This window comes from Equus caballus, chromosome 22 (assembly GCF_041296265.1).
Source record: "Equus caballus isolate H_3958 breed thoroughbred chromosome 22, TB-T2T, whole genome shotgun sequence".
NCBI classification, from domain to species: domain Eukaryota; kingdom Metazoa; phylum Chordata; class Mammalia; order Perissodactyla; family Equidae; genus Equus; species Equus caballus.
Genome location: NC_091705.1, coordinates 27,113,322 through 27,131,107, shown reverse-complemented (window position 1 = coordinate 27,131,107; position 17,786 = coordinate 27,113,322). Strand labels below are relative to the sequence as shown.

The window sequence follows — 17,786 nt, the reverse complement described above, 5'->3', positions numbered from 1 at the left end:
TGTAGTCTTAATCATATTTCTCATCTTGCTGTCAAATAAATATTTACACCTACAATTTCAACAGTAAAGAGAAAAGATGGTATGGTATAATGGAAGGAATTCTGGCCAGCCTGGCCACTCTCTGGGTGAGCCTGAGTAGGTCAAGTCACCTCACCTCTCTGGGGAGGAGAGCTAGATGATTTCTAAGTTCCCTTCCAGACTTAACATGCTGCAGCTCTGTGGAAGTCTGAAAAGCTAGCCTTGTGTTAAATCCCAGGGCCTGTGTTCTGTTCTTTCAGCAGTTCGTCATTCTCTGTCTGATTTCTGTTCCCAGACACAAACAAGGTTTTACCCATCTATCCACCGGTTTTATTGTGGCCTGCTCGCTGCCAGGTACTCTGCTAGGCACTGGGAGATACAAAGATGATGGAGACACTGTCCCTGACTCCCCAGTCTAGTAGGAGAAGACATATAAACAAGTGACAACAATATTAAGAGATTATGATATTTAAAAATTGCTGAGAAGGCCCAGAGGAGAAAAGCTTGGGGTAGATGACATTTGGGCTCTATCTTTTCAGATAAGTGTTTGCTAGACAAGAAAAGCATTCTGGGCAGAGGAAGAGTGTGGGTAAACGTAGAGTGCTGTGAGAGGACAGAGCTCATTTGCCTTCATTTGGTGACTTTTTTCCTTCTTTTCCTGCAATGCTGAAAGCATTCTGTCTTTATCCAGACTAACTCCATTTTGAGATCCTTTTGTGTGTCCAATATTTGCAGACTCATCGACTCAAAGGTCTGCCAAGTAACATATTTTTTCTAAGTCCTAGCCATCTGTAGATCTTCTCTCCTGCTTCTTAAGGGGTCTTCAGACTCAGTTTCTGAGTAAGGAGGTTCGCTGAATGGCTAAGGAGCCTTGGTCAAGATATGGGTTTTCTCCATAGCACCAGCTTAGTTTGGGCTCTTGCAAATGCCTTCTAGTTCCCCTAAGGGTTTTAGTTACATAAAAATATTAGGAATGTAAAATTTTACAGTATGATCAGCACAGCACAAACTAAATTTCTAATCTTTGACTGGAAACATATATGGAAGGCTTTGTGTTTTAAACTGCCTCCTTCCCAGCCTCCGTGAGAGGTCATTGTACAGCTCTTTCCATGGTCACTGTTCTCTTCCCTTTTACTGGAGGGCAAAACTAGGGCAGAGAAATAATTTTTATTCACTTCTGAAAGGTTACAGTAATAAAGAAACTCTTGTTAACATCAGAGAACGTTGCAGCCAAGAGTTTTCACAGTCTGGCATTGTTTATTTTACATGTAATTTGGAACCTTCTGCACTCTTAAAATATTGGCACAAAAGTGTTTTAACTGTTGAAGTACTTCACTGCATGCAGCAGTAGTGTGGTGTCAGAGGGGCAGCAGGGTTCGGGCGGCTGTTTCCCCCGTTCCTGTTGGAGAGCGCGTGCATGTGTGCACATTCACATTCACTCATGTGTGTATGACCCTCTCTGCATTTGGAATTGAGAACTTTGTCTTGATGAACTTACATGCTTCCCTTTATTTAACAATGAGAATGGCATAACAATACTGCTTCCTTGTTGCCATGGCTGCCAGAAAGTATAGAACTTCTTTTATTTAAATGTTTTGATATAATTATTCATTATCTCCTTTCTCACACACAGTGCTCAATGTTAACTCTTTTCTTTTACTTTCTTTTGGTTGAGGTGCATGCTGTGGGCCAGACTCTGTGCTAGGCATTTTACAGACACCATCTCATTTAATCCTTATGAATTGCCCGATGATAGAGGTGCGATTGTCCCCATTTTTGCAGCTGAGGAGAACTGTGGGGCAAAAAAGTTAAAGGACTTGGCTGTGGCCACCATAGTAGGACAGAAGCCCAGATCTGACTGATTTTAAAACTTGTACTCTTTTGGCCATACCACATGCCTTTTGTTGTAAGCCACTTTGAACCTTTTTTGGAAGTAGATAGAACATAAATAATAATGAATGAGAAAACTAGAGACAAATCTATCCATTGATAGGAGCAAAGTCACTTGTGTTAAATGAGATAGTAATACACAGAAGTACCTGGCTCCATCGAAGGATTTTGTTGTTGTTGTTTTGTTAGGTTGAAATTAAGATTTGAAAACAATTGTAGAAAGATGCCATTTGTTAAATGGGAAGAATGCTGGACTGATGATTGGGCTTCCTTACTTCCAGGCTCAACTTTGCTCCCAGAGTTTGGAGGCCCTTCTCCTTCCCCATTCTGCCTCGTGTCCTGTGGGCTTAAAATAGAGCTGTTTATTAACCTGGCCCTGGTTAAGACCCAGGGATTCCCCAGGGCTGACCATGCTGTCTGTGGCCTGTCTGGTCTGGGGACAGTGGCCTGCTGCCCCATAAGCTCTTCTTCCTCCAAGTCTGGCACTTTCTTCCTTGGCCTCTAAAATGGAGCCTTGGCAAAAGAGGCAGACATTACCCCCACCAGGTGAGCTCTGGAGAGCTGTCACCAAACTAGGCCCTTCTCCAGGGATCTCCAGCAGGGCCCTCCTTCCCCTCTAGGAGTTCTACTCTAGCTCTGAGAAAAGAATGCTCTGCTGGCATGTATACCACAACCACCATACCATGACCTTCTTTTAAAGCCAGACAGAGGGCTCTCTGGCCCTGGTCCACTTTCACTGCCCACCAACAGAAAAAGAAGTGCTCAGGACTTTTCAGCCCTTCTCTGCACAGAGAGAGCTCTGTTCCCTTTTGGAAGACACTTACCTTTGGCTTCTTGACCCATAGGAGCAGTCCCTATGATGGAGAATCCAAATTAGTACATATACATGCAATTTGGGGCCAGGGAAACAGGCCATTCCTCCCAAATCTGGTGAGGGCTCCTGCTTTCTGCTGTCCACCTCTAAGCTGTGGGCACTTTGTGCTAAAACATCCAAAGGCCAGCACCCAATTTCCCAAGCAGCTATCTCCCATCACCTGGGCTTTGGAGTTAGACAGACCTGGGTTCTAATTCCTGCTCTGCCAGTGTGGCCTTGAGACCCAGGGCAAGTCTCTTTACCTCTCGTTTTCATTCCTTCCTGTATAAGATAAGCCACACATAGTGTGTGACTTAAACAATATGATGCTAGTAAAAACTTGACCCATTACTTGGCACATTTTAGGCACTTGATAAAATGGGCACTGTATTTGGACCTTTTCTTTAGCACCTGGCATAGGCTGCCTTATTTCAAAAGTATTTATGTACACTTCTGTCATGGCCCACTGGATTCTGACTTTCTGGAAGGTGGAGATCATATCTTTCATCTTTGTATCTCCTGTTCTGCCTGGCATGAATCGTGTGCGTAGCAGGCACTCTGTCAATATTCGCTGAATCTGTTAGGATGACTTGGGCAGAGCAGGGCGGGCATGAATGTTTTAGTTTATCCATCTGAACCTGGGGAAATAGTAACCCCTTATTTTTGGAGCCTTTGAGGACAATTTAAAACGATATGTGTGAAGTATTTAGAGCCCTTTGAAAGGAAGGTACTGGGGAAATTAATGGTGTTTTTGCTGTTCTTGGGAAAGCCCTTTGTGGTTCCCGGCAAATAAATTACTTGGAGTGAGTTTTCTAACACCTCCTACTCTGCTCTGTTCACTGAAGTTTTTTTTCTTTTTCTTTTTTTTAAATAACTGCTGTAATACTTCTTTGCTCTGACTTATAAAGATATATATTTTTGGTTTTGGACTTTTGACCTCTTTCTGCTCCCAGGAGAGAAATTTCTATCCGAATAATAAAAGGTGTAAACTGTATGTGTTGCCCCTTTTCTGGGCCTTGGGTAGTTCAGCTGCTAGGGTTAAGAATCAGCAAGCATGTGATTTGTACCTGGTTATGAGGGACATAGGAGATGATTCCCATTCTAAGTGTCTCACACATTACTCTTTTTCATCCCTGTCCCGTGCCCTTTTTCTAAGACTTTTCAGCTATCAAATGAACTCTATTGTCTTTGCTATTTTGGGTACAGATATTTGTGGCTATACCTCTTTTCTTTCAAAGACAGAGGATGTTTATCGTCTGCTGTGCTTTAGGTTCCCAGCTGAGTCACCTGCTAAAGAAGAGCCTCCCTCTAGAGAAAGAAAGAATGGAAGAGATAAAAACCACTCACTGGATTTGGAGCCACAGGAGTAGGAATTAGACTTAGTCGCACCATTAACCAGCAGACTCAGATGAAGAACCTGGATCAGGTTGTTTTTAAGGGCCCTTTTGCCTGGAAAGAAAATGTATGAGATAAGAATTTTCCAATCCAGGGTAGAATTTACAAGAGTGAACAACAGTTTGCCAGACTTCCTACTTGTTCTCCAAGCTTCTCTTGCCCTGTAGCCCTGAAGAACTGGCTCCATCCCTAATATCCTCAACTCAAAGGCCCAGGAGAGACTAGAGTGGTTTGGGGACAAGTGTGGGGTTTAGAACATGCTAGAGTTGTCTGGTCTGAAGCAGTGGGTGGATATGGATGTCAGAAGAATCCCACTTGGTGACAACCTGCAGAGATTATGTAAAGGAAGTCCAGACTGCTCTGACTGATGGCAGGAAACCTCCGTTAGAGCTGGCCCTAGCTGGTCAGAAAGGCAAAGCAGTCAGCATTTATATTTTGTGCCACTTCAGTGGCTGGCAGTCTCCTAGAGACTTGACATCCACAAAGATGAGTCTAATTCAGCCCTTTCCAATTGAGGACACTTAGTCCTGGCAAGAAAAATGGCTTGTTTATTGTCACGTATTAGTAGCAGAGCAGAGACTAAAACTCATTGCTGATTCATTCTATTGCTTTTTCAGTTACATCATGCTATCACTTTTGACATTCCCTAGAGCTACCACATCGATTTTTTCTTCCTATCTTATAGACCACTTCTGATCCCTTTCTCTTAAGGTCAGTTCCAGAGTTTAGCACAATGCTTAGTACATAATAGGCCTTCATCCAATGTTAGTGAGTGAGTGAGTGAACTCACAGTGTGTTCCTAACCTCATTTTCTCAGAGTCAGTTCTCTATTGCTACCTTACCTGATAAACTAATTAATGCTAAATTCTTAATGCATAATAGCATAATCATTTAATGGTCTCAGATAACATTTGCATTTTCACGGGGGCTTTCTGTAGATAGTGTATTCTGGAAAAGGAGTGATTGCAATAGCACTGTGTGGAGCTCTTGGGATGACGCAAGATTGTTGATGTGCCCTCACTCTGTGTCCTACCACAAAGTAGGCAGCTGTGTGCTCTTTTCTCCTGTGGGTTTAGCCCTGGACTGGGCACTGCCAGAGGGTAATGTCTCTGCTAAGATCTCGATGGCTACATGAAAAAGTTTTGGAAGCTAAGGGGTGAGACCCAGGATACAATAGAGCCACACATTAATCGCACCTACCCTGGATGCACTGGGAGTATTTCTGGATCCATTAGTAGGTAGCTGTAACACTCCTCTTCCCTGTTATTTCCCTAAAATGCTGGATATGTGACCCTGTGGGGTTGGTTAGAACTGAGGGGGCATAGTTGGAAAGGAGGGACTTTCTTTCTCCATGTCGGTTGCCATCTGTTTAGCTGATCTTTTCTGAGTGGCAGTGATACTTGCCATAAGTGCGACATGTCTGGTCCTCAAAGGAGCAGGGGGAACTACAAGGAGCTCTTCTTTAAAACAACCACTAGAAGGACTTCAGTTCTCTTACTGATAGACAGAACCAGTCCTGACTTTCCACGTATACTCACTGTCGGCTGCTTCATTGGTCCCCCTACCTCTTGACTCTCATTATCTCAGATCCATTCTGCAAATCGTTCAGTTGCCTGGGCCATCTTCCTAAACACTACTAATGTCAAGTACTCATTACACAGACACCCACAATGGCTCCCTGGTGTGTACCATACCCCTTAACCTGTCTTAAAGGGTCTCTGTGATTCACTATCATTTTATTATGTTTTCTGCCTACAGAACTTTTCTTCCAGGCCCTGCCTGTCCACATTAAACTGATTCTCTCCTGAAATCTTCCCTAAGCACTCCAGATTTACATTTGTGTCTTTTTCTACCCATATGATTGTAAATTTCGTAAGTGCAAGGACCATGGGACATCCTAAAGTAACCTCCTCAGGGCCCAGCACAGAGCAAGGCACATTTAAGTTCACAGGAAATACTTCCTGATTTGATTTAACAAATAGTTGTTTTTGCATTGCAAGAGGCACCAAGGGAAGAGTAGAATGAAATAAAGATAGTTCTTTCAAAAACTGACATGCATTGAGGCATTTGTGCTAGGTATATGGGTAAAGCATAGTTTGAATATTATTTTCTTGGTTAATTTTCCTCAACTATCCCCTTGACCCTTTCTTATCCAGCACGGTAGGGCTGAGCAGAGTGATGTGTATGGAGGCATGGGGCTCCCCATCTTCCTCACAGTCCCCAGATACTCTGCACAATCATGAAGTGTTCACTCAGTGCCTGCCATGTGCAGGACACTGGGCTGGGGATACAGATGGGACCAAAACATGGCCTTGTCCTCCAGGAATTTATAGTAAAGCTTCCCTCAAGTATCCTTGGTTCTGTCCCTGAGCAGTTTCTCCTACTTTCACATCAGTATTTGCCAGCTTTTAGCAGCAGCAGGTTCCCAAACTATCCCCACATGTGTACACCATACACAGCCCTGGGCAGCTCTCATCTTAGGGACCTTGAATGACAGGATTAGGGCGATAGCACTGAATTATCATCTAACATTCTATATATTTTATTTGGCTTATTGTGTCCCCTCCTCTCCTTCCTAGAATATAAGCTCCAGCAGTTCAGGATGTCTCTTATTTACTGCTGTATTCTCAGCTCCTAGAATAATGCTTGGTGCATGATTAGCACTGAATATATGTTTGTTGAATGATGAAGGCATTATTGAATTTTTTTCCTCTAAGTCCAGCAGCACTGTTAATTAGTGTGGCTCTATTAATGATTGTTTCAATCATTCATTCATTTGTTCAAGGAACATTTTTATCCCTCAACACATGCTAATCCCTAAATGCTATTGGTAGAGAGTACACCAGAGAGAAGTGATCTTACAGGGCTTACAACCTAGTTTATGCCAAGAAGAGAAATGGAGTTGAATCTTGCCTAGGTTAAGTTCCAAACTAAATAGATGAACAAGTAAGATATGACTTCACCTCGTTTTTTTTTATTTTGTTTTGCTTTTGTTGCAGACTTCCTAGAGAAGCTGGCCCAGAGCAGGACTGAGAGTGATGACAGGATGGCACAGAAGACTAGGCAGCCCTCAGGTGCTGAAGGGAGGGACAGAGACTGTTAGGTCCGCGTCTCAGCTGGAAGAGTGGGTTGAGTTTGTAACCTCCTTTCCAAGGCAGTATCACAGTGGTTGAGGGCGCTTGGGCACTGAAGCCAAACTCTTTGGGCTCAGAGCCCACCCCAGCCATGTGACCTTAGACAAGGTCCTTAATCTCTGTTCCTCAGTTTCCCCTCTGTAAAATATAGATAGCTGTAGTACCTACCTCACCTTACAGAATTGTGGAGGTTAAATGAGTTATTACATTTGAGATTCTTTAAATAGTGCTTAAGGGCTACATCGATGTTTGCTGCTATTAATTTTATCACTTACTGTTGAGCATTTTTAACTCACATAATAATGTAAAAAGAAAAGGGAAAGGCAATTTTGTATAGTTTTGGTGGAAAAACTGAGACTCAGAGATTTGTCTTTCCAGAGTCACCAGGCGGGGAAATGAAGCTGCTTGGGCCCAGAATTTACTTAGATTCAGAGTGTTGCTTAGGTCCAAGTGGACTTGAATACAGATCACTAGAGAGAACATTTCTTTAGCAGATATATCATTCTAACTGAGGTTTTATTTTTCCTTTAGATAAAATGCTTACCCTTTTAAGAACATTTTACTTAAAAAAGAGAACAAAAAGAATTGCCCTATATAGATGGGACGACTCTTCATAAGATCACATATCTGCTCCATTTTCAGGGGTTATCTGAATGTCATTCCTTACCTCACCCTTGGCCTTCTCATTACTTGAGCAGAAGTGATCCTATTGCTCCTACCCAGAATTCAGGCTCAGCCATTCCCAGAATACTTCTACAGGGTTCTATAAGCTATCAACTGAATGGAATTCTGTTCCAGCCTTAAAACAAAACAAATTTGGACTAGGAACCGGAAGACTCATTTCTCTGAATATCTCCATCATCTATGAGCTAATTATTAATTGGGCAAGTCACCTGACCTTTCTGAGCCTTTGTTTCCTCATCTCGACAGCAGAGAATAGCCTGTTTATCAGATTACTACAGTGTCAGTATTTTAGAAATTGTGTGGTTCTGAAGGGTAAGCAGTAAGGAACCAGCAGTGAAAGGCAAGCATTCTATGACCCATGGAGCGCAATGAAATTGTCCACTTTACTGTTTGAGGCTGTAGACTTTGGTCGGACTTCTTCTGCCTAGCTCGAGTCACCAGTTTACATGTGTGGTTAACATGTAACACCAGTTCATTAGGGTGGCCCATCTCTTTTGCTCCCGATTACTGCAGAGAGAGAGAGAGAAAGCAGGGTTGTTGATGTAAGGGCTAGGAGTCTGAAGATCAGAGAGGGCCTAGATTTTGGATCCACTGAGAAAATGTTGCTGTCCAGGCAACATGATATCCATCTTGGAATCACTGAGTGGGAAAGGACTCTGGCTGGGCTCAGTGAGCTCAGTGTTGCCTCTAGGTTCTCTAGAACCTAGATCCTCAGCACGCAGGACAAGTGACAGTGCCCAGGCTCCATTTACAAAGAACTCACTAACTTGTTAATTATCCATTTTCAGCTGGTTAGCTTGTATGTCTATGCATTTGTTTATGACTGATATTGATGGGGAACAAACATCTTGTAATTTTCCACTGTCCCCAGTCTGCCTAAATTTAATAGAAAATCATTAAAAAGGCAGAGTTGTGGCTGTAGCTTTTCTGGACTCATAAATGTAGTCATGAGGTCCAGGGTGCAATTGGGAGCCTGCAGGTGTCTCTGGAAACCTAAGGTGTGTCAGCATCTTCTTGCTGACAGTAATCAGATCTGATGGCTGCAGGTAGAATGCAGAGGACCCAGAGGAGTGATAACCACTGACATGTAGTGAACAAATTACTGAGAAAGGGGCTCAGACTCCTAGGCCTTAGTGTGTTATACTCTTGCTCCACTGGAGACGCCTGACGGGCTCAAGCTAAATACACATCTTGCTCATATTACATCTTGTCCAAGTAAGATTTTCCATTACTACAACATAGGAGACATTGAGGGCACGGTGATTGCTAAAACCCTACAAGACTGGTTGTCTGGACTTAGTGCTGCCAGGGTCAGAAAGTCATCAGCTTATGATGGCATATAACTGTTGGATTCTTCCTTTAGCTAGCATGCAGTGAAGTCTAATTATGTGCAGGTCATAGCCTCACCTTTTTTCCTCCACATCCACTTGATAATCAAATCCTATTGATCTTGATGTAGACATTTCTCTTGAAAGTGTTCCTCTTTATTCCTATTGCCACTCATATTAATTCAGTTCCTTATCAACTCTTATCTGGGCCATTGCAGTAGCCTCCTCTGGTATTCCTGCCTCTGGTCCTTCCCCCAACTTTATGGTCACTTTCGAAAAATAAATCTGTCTATGTAACTTCTCTGTACTTAGAACTCTTTGTCTTTCCTTCATGTGGCATTCAGGGCCATTAACAATCGAACACAGACTGCCCTTCCAACTACCTTTTTTTTTCCCCTGAGGAAGTTTTACCCTGAGCTAACATCTGTTGCCAATCTTCCTCTCTGTTTTTTTTTTGTTTGTTTGAGGAAGATTAGCCCTGAGCTAACATCTGTGCCACTCTTCCTCTATTTTGTATGTGGGTTGCCACCACGGCATGGCTGATGAGTGGTGTAGGTCCATGCCCAGGATCTGAACCTGTGAACCCAGGCCACCGAAGCAGAGCACACCGAACCTCACCACTATGCCACAGGCCTGGCCCCTATCTTGAGCTCTTTGTTACAAATTTTCCTCTGAAAATGCTGTACTTGTTCACCTCCCTGTGGCTTTGCACATGCCATTCTGTCTAAAAAGTATTAATCCCTGTTCACCCTTTAATACCCAATATAATAAACATTTCCTCATCATTGAAGCCTTTCAGCCTCCAAATTCACCATTGCCATTTTTTACATACAGTATGCTAAATGTTATAATCATTTGTGTGTGTCTTTCACATGAGATTACAAACTTCTTGAGGATGGGCACTGTGTTTCATTCATCTTTTACCTCCAGCACATACCACAATGCCTAGATTATGGTAGGCACTCAGTGTATGCTTATTGAACATGTACAAGGCAGTGTAGAATTCTGCTACCCAGACAGCTTGTGGTTTAGCAAGAAACAAATTGCTTCATCATGCTACTACTCAGAATGGGATAAGTATCATAAGAGAGGCTTTAATATATATATATATATAGTTAAATCACAGATTGAAACACTTGTGTGAGAAGAATCATTTGTAATTGGAATTACCTTTTCTTTTATTGTGGTCAAATACATATAACATAATTATAATTTTAACTGTTCATAAGGATACAATTCAAAGGCATTAAATACATTCACTATGTTATGTAACCATCACCACTATTTACCCCCAAACTTTTTTGTTATCCCCAAGAAAAATTCTGTACTCATTAAATAACTCCCCAATTTCTACTCTCCCCAGCCCCTGGTAGCCTCTATTCTGCTTTCCGTCTCTATGAATTTGCCTATCCTAGGTACCTCATATAAATGCTTATTCTAGATACCTCATATAATATTTGTCCTTCTGTGTATGACTTATTTCACTAAGCATAACGTTTTCAAGGTTGCTTCAGTCAGCAGCTCTAGCCACCCTTTATCATTCATTATTCCAACAAATTCTTATCAGCCTCTGTTAGCAACTTTGCCTCAAGCTAGTAGCCTTAAAGCTTATTCTAACCTTCACGCTCATCAGTTCTTGTGTTGTCCACACCAACCTTCTTCCATTATCCTCTCCTACACCATATTTATACCCTTTTTTCCCTTCACTTTTCCCAGGAATGGAGTTTAGCTATACCATTCATGTCTGATATATTAGTAACTGTCCACTGATGACCCATCTGCTGGCCCATCTCTAGCTACTGTTGGAATTGAGAATCTCTGAGTCATGTTTACCCAAGACCACATTAGCACTTCTTAGTCCTGCATCTACAGATAACCTGAGGTGTAGGGCACATGACAGGGCAGCCACATTATTTATAGTTTTTTCCAAGTGAGCATTCGAGTTGGACTGTTCTGTATTCTAATCTTGACCCGCTGTTTCCTCGCTGTTTAACTTTAACCTTCCCAAACCTCCGTTTCCTTTTCTCTAAAGTGGCAATCGTAACAGTACCCATCTCATAGAGTCATTGGAAAGGATTAAGTGAGTTCATCTGTATAAAACTCTTAGAATAGTTCTTGGCACATGGTAAACTGTGAATTATGGGACCTGTTTCTGGACTTGAATAACTTTACCTGTAACCTGGAGAGAGAGGAGGATTTGTAGAAGATATAATTCATAAGCTAAGTTTTAGAAGATAAGAAGTCAGCATCCCAGTGGATAGAGAAGGGAGAAGGATTCCTGGCAGCAATACATTGAAGAACTATAAGAGAGCGCGACACATTTGTGGAATAGTTTACTCTGACTGAAGGGTGAGATAGAAGTGGGGAGGCAGGAGGAGGTGAGGTGAGGCAGGAAAGATGACCAAGAACAGATCACGAAGAACCTTGTAGATCTCATGGAGGAGTTTAAACTTGATCTTCCATCAGTCTCTCCACCACATAGTGTGGTTCCTCTGTTAAGCAGTCACATAAATGTCTTTAAGAACAGCAATGGTGAAAAGGGGAAAGAGAGCAGCGAATTGGCCTCAAATGAACTGGCATCTCTTTAAAGCTAATATTCCTCCTTGAGAATACTACATTAATTAAACATGTGCCTTGCAAGATTCATTATTACTTTACTTGTGTTCCCTGTTGGTTATCTCATTCATTAATCTGCTGATTAGTAACCCTGAACTCTTGCCCCTCCCCTTTTTTTGCATTCCGTTTTTAATATACTATGCTGTTCCCCCTGGGATGTAAACTCCAGGACCCGTCCCTGGCTTGCTCATGTTTGTTTTCTTTGCCCCTTGTGCCTGCCTCTGCTATAACATTTGTAGTATGTGTTAAGTAATCCTTAAGGTAACATTTTTATTATGTCATAAAAAGTGCATGGCAAATATATTATAACTCATGGACTTTGTTTAAAAATGAACGGATAATTTATTGAGTGTGTTACATGAGCCTTGCTCCCCTCCCCATTTCAGCTGAGACTTGCTGCTCATTTAGCCTAGTCTCCTATTGAGTGCTCCCACCTTGTGACATGCTGAGAAAGCAGACCCATGGTTGGCTAGAAATGACATCATAGTTTATGTACTCAATAAAAATTTAATTAAGTCATTACAGGAATTGCAGTCATCATTTAACCCTCTGATTTCTTCTGTTTAGTTTATTATTAAACATTCAGTAATACCAGTCACCAAATCCTGATGGCTTATAAAATATCTGCATGAATTTTAATAGCTTAAATAAATGGGAAAATATGAGTAAATGATATAAAAGGAACCTTTTCCTTGTGGCGGTGCTGTATGTATGGGTTTTTATAAAAAGCAAAGCATTATGGAAAGGATAAGAGTTTAATAAGAGAATGCCCAACGCTATCTGGGAAGAGTTTCTCATTGGTTTGTCCATTTGTGTATCCATTGGCAGGGCACCAGCAAACAAAAGCTTAGATGAGGGAATAAAATCCCAGCAGGGGCTCACCAGGGGGAACACAAGAGGAATATTGGCTGCTGGGCTGGCTAGAAGGGCCCAGCCGGGTGAGTCCAGTAGTTCAGGAAGCCACTCTCACCTGTTGCCTGCGGATCATGTGTCTGCACTGATTGAGCTTCCACCCTCTTCCAGGAAGGGCCCTTTTCATGATCTAATCTAGCCTTGGTGATGATATCTAAAAACCATTCCTAGCTGTGGCAGCCTACCATTTCTTAGCTAGAGTTAAGGGGGAGAGGCAGCTTATAGGTCACTGGAGTTAGAATATAGGACCAAGAGGTAGAGGCGCCTTGCTAATAAGGAATTCCACTCCTGCTCTCCATTATTCCTGGGCAGTAGCCAGCCAGAATGCAGGTGCATCCCAGGAGGAGAAAGTGTGTTTGTATGTAAATGGACCTTGCTGGAAAGCAAGAACTGAGGTTTTCAGATTAATGTGTTGGTGATATCTGGAAACGTCCTCCAGATGGTAAAGTAGAATAAGCACTCATCCAGAAATCAGGTTCTAATCCTGGCTCTGACACTAACTTGATGTGTGACCTTGGAGAAGTCCCTTCTCCTTTTTGGGTTTCGGTTCACCATTTCCTCAGAGGGATTGGGCTAGGTGCCCTTCCAGCTCTAAAGCTTACTGGTTTGATGCAACACATAAACTAGCTCTGCTGAGTAAGTTCGGTGAATGTTTACCTCTGAGAGATGCTCCTGCCTTTGTGTTTGACATCACTGATGTTGTCCATTTATGGCTGTGGTTCTTCTTGTACAATTAGGAGAAAAGCTAGTATGGGAGTGGGGAGAGCCCCTTAACAGGTATCAAGAGGTCTAGGTTGTAGTCCCAACCTCACATTACAGAAGGAATTAATTCAAGCTCTGGCTTGTTTCTTCACTCTTCTTTACACCTTAGCCCATTCTGGAAGATGGTGCAGTAGAAGTTTGGCAGTCTATGTTTCTGAAATTTCAGAAACATGAAAAGTACTCAGCAACAAAAAAAGGAAACAAACAAATGAGTGTCATTGGATAGAACACACTATGTGTAGCACTTAGATCCTTTTAAGGATTCAGTCATTATCAGCATGCCAGGATTAAACCCTGCTCTGGGCCAGGGTTTGGACCAGGTGTTGGAGGTGCTGAGATTAGTCACACAGGGTTCCTTAAGACCTTTGAGTAGCTCACAGACTAGTGGGAGAGACAGGTACATAAGCAACTCTAAATCATGTTGTGCACCTAGGGGGAGAAGTGTGGTCAGAGAGCTCTGGGAAAACAAAGGATGGATGGCTAGTTTGGCCTGGGTTGAAGGTGGGATGGGAAAGGTCACGGATTGCACTACCAGCTGCATCCAATCTCACATTTTCCAGTCTTGAGCTTCACAGTTCTCTTCCTTTTTGAAAATTATCCATGACTATAAAGTATTGGAACTGGTTTTAGTTTTACATAAACAAACCAGAAGGTATTACTCATAATTCCTTGCATTTGCAGAGCACTTTGCAGCTTACCAAGGCTTTCAGCATGCATTGTTGAATTAATGAATGAATACATGCTAATTCATTTGCTTTTCAAACTAGCCCTGTGTGTAGGACATTTAAAAGACAAGTAAATAGACTTAGGTTACTTGACTTGCCCAAGATCACATCCTATTATATAGCAGAATTATGACTTGAACCCAGTTTTTCTGAGTAAATCCAGATCCTTTCACTACTCCTTTCTGCCCTTCTTCAGAGACCAATTATAAACCACAGGATTAAATCACTCAGTCTTTGATTCATGAGCCAAAGTAAAATTATCCTCCTGGAGGCAGGAACCTGATGGAACATAAGGCTCATGGACTTTAGATTCAGACTGACCTGGATGCTAACCTCAGCTTTATCACTAATTTGCTGTGGGACCTAGGGCAAGTCACTTTACCTGTCTTGAGTCTCAATTTTCTGTGTCTATAAAGTGACTAGAGCATGTCTACCTCTCTGAGTTCTGGTGACAATAAGAGGAGATGATGTCCATAAAGCACCTGGCCCATAACAAGTGCTCAGTAAATGGAGGAGATGACGGTGGGCGTGGTCATGGTCAGGGTTGTTAAGCACAAATCTCATTTTCCATATAAAGTTCCAAGTGACTTTTGGTTATTTCTAAAACCTGTCAGTTTAAATATTCAGTGAGTCCTTACTACGTATTACACGTTACACCAGGCTTTCTGCTGGCATCCCAGAGAGGAATGAAACATGGTCCCTGCGCTCAAGCATATTCCTGGAGGTCAAAGCTTTTATCCTGTTCATGACATTCGGTGAACTGCACTCTAGGCTGTGAAGGCCCTCCTGGCGATTCTCTGAGAGGAATTCTACCAGGGTCTCAAAGTCTCCCTGGAATTGCATTTCTAAAACTGTCTCTTAAAATTAACAGTCTTACTCCTTGAGCCCATCTTATTCTCCCCTCCTGTCCACAGCCTCAGAGGCCCTCCTTTCTCCTCAGCATCTCACTCACAGTCCTGCCTCTCTCCCTCTTCCCACCTTTGACAACTTCGTTCTTTTGTCCTTTTACCACAAGCAGCTCCTTTTTGTGGCCCTTAAGACATTTCCTAACCTGGTCGCAACATACCTTGTCAATGTATTCACCCTCCCTGGCACTCCCCAAACATTCTTTCCCTGCCTCTCTACCTTTGCACACCTTTTCCCTCTGTCTAGAATGTCCTCTCTCCTCCTTCTCATCTCTCGTGTCAGACTCCTCCTCCTCCAAGTTCCACTTAACTAAAGAACTCTTTTCCTCCCCCTGCAAGCAGAGATCATTTGTACTAAAATTCATTTATGGCTCACCACTTTTGGAGTAGAATTTGAGGCAACACGTTGCAGTGTAATTACTTTTTACCTGTCTGTTTTCTCATACTAGACTGTGTACTCCTCCAGTCAGGAAATCGTTTCTTACACTTGGTGTTCTTGGGATCTAGCACAAAGCCTGGCACATAGTTGGGGCTCAGTTTATTAAAGTGAGTTACTGCTTTGTGTAATTTGGCATCAGAACCTAAAAGAAGCTGGTCAAACTGGGAGAATACTGACAGATCAGGGAAATGGGGATGGACTGGCAGTTGACCTGGTAGGGACCCTCTGTCTTTATTCTACTAAGAATTTTCTACTAAGATTCTGTTCTGCTAAGAGCTAAAAGCCAAAGATACATTTTAGTTTCTTCCTCTCTTTCATATTTTTGTTTTTGCCATTTTGTTTCTGTAGGTTAATTCCTATATCCTGAAGAAGAACATGATCCTTATGACAAATAATTTCTATGCAGCAATCTTGGGATATGATGAGGTAAGATCATTTGCTAAGCCTTAGGGCGAACAGTGGCCTTCCATAACAAAGGGTTTTGATGAGAGTCTCTGAGGAAAGCTTCAGGGGCCATCACTGCGTGCCATTATGGCTTAGTATTTATTTCCTCATCTTCATTGACTCAGTAACTAGAATGAATGCGCCCCAGTTTGCCTGTGCTTAGGAGAGTGCTGTGCAATATGGGCAAGTCATTCAACTTGTCAGCATTTATTGAGTCCTGTGGGGTGCTGGATGGAGGGACAAAGGCAAATCAGTCACTGTCTCAGCCCCAGGTGCCTCCAGAGAGGGGAAGGCATAACACACCATTAGCACCATCTGCCAGACAAATCGCACACTTTTTTGACTTTAATTATAAAAGCAATACATACTTACTTTTACTTATTTATTTATTTATTTATTGAGGAGGATTAGCCCTGAGCTAACATCTGCTGCCAATCCTCCTCTTTTTGCGAGGAAGATTGACCCTGAGCTAACATCTGTGCCCATCTTCCTCTATTTTATATGTGGGACTCCTGCCACAGCATGGCTTGATAACAAGTACCTAGGTCCGTGCCTGGGATCCAAACTGGCGAACCCTGGGCCACTGAAGCAGAGCGCATGAACTTAACCGCTGCACCACTGGGCCAGCCCTAATACATACGTATTTTATTATTATTATTTTAAAAATTCATAAAACTGTTGAAGTAGAAAAGAGAAGGCCCCTTTCCTTTCCTGCCCAATTCTCTGCCCCAGAAGAAAATTTTGTTAATAGTCTATTGAGTGTCCTTCCAGATGTTATCTATGCATAACACGAGCACCTATGTATTTATTTTCTTTATGCAAATAGGAGTTACACTATACATACTATTTTGCAACTTGCTTTTTTAAGTGAACAAGGTATCTTGGGCATCCTTCCACATCAGAACATTTAGATCTATCTCATTTTTTTATTGTAAAATACACATAACATTTTAACCACTTAACCAATTTAACCATTTTTAAGTGTACATTTTAGTGGCATTAAGTACATTCACATTGTTGGGCAACAATCACCACCATCTATCTCCAGAACTTTTTCCATCTTCCCAAACTGAAACTCTGTACCTATTAAATACTATTCTCCCCTCCCCCTAGCCCCTGGTAACCACTATTCTGCTTTCTGTCTCTATGATTTTAACTACTCTAAGTACTTCATATAAGTGGAATCATACAGTTTTTGTCCTTTTGTGACAGGCTTATTTCACTTACCATGCTATCTTCAAGGTTCATCCATGTTGTAGTATCTGTCTCATCTTTTTCACCCCCAGATGTTATGGAAATTTCAAACACATAGAAAAGTTAAAAGAATGGTGTAATGAACATCTATGCACACCACCAGGATTCATCACACCTCATCTTTTAAACAAATCTTGTGCTTTTATGCTCATTTTGTGATTTAATGCAAGCATCACCCTTTCTGGGAAGCAGTCCCAGAACTTCCCCAGGCTCAGCTCATTACTCCCTCCCTGAACTCCACAGCACTTGCTGCATTAGTGTGAACTGTCACCCTGGCTGGGTGGGGATTTTCTTCCAGGTAATGGCAGTGTCTGCTGTGTTTGTATTTCTATTACCTAGCATGGTGGTTGGCACATGGCAGGTGAAGAGTGAGGAAGGGAAGAAATGCATAAAAGGATGAAAGTAAGAAACTAGAGTTCAGGTTGGC

General features: G+C 42.2%; 1 protein-coding gene across 2 annotated transcripts in view; it reads left to right on the top strand.

Moving 5' to 3' along the window:
- The window catches only part of UQCC1 (ubiquinol-cytochrome c reductase complex assembly factor 1), an 88,589-nt gene that overhangs the window by 61,713 nt on the left and 9,090 nt on the right, over positions 1-17,786 (top strand). The window contains exon 8 of one of the 2 annotated variants that reach the window (XM_001501608.6): positions 16,010-16,087. The exons of the other annotated variant lie outside the window; for it this stretch is intronic. Within the exon in view, the coding sequence (XP_001501658.1) occupies positions 16,010-16,087 (78 nt within the window). The remainder of the gene's footprint in view (positions 1-16,009; positions 16,088-17,786) is intronic. 2 annotated transcript variants of the gene reach the window in all.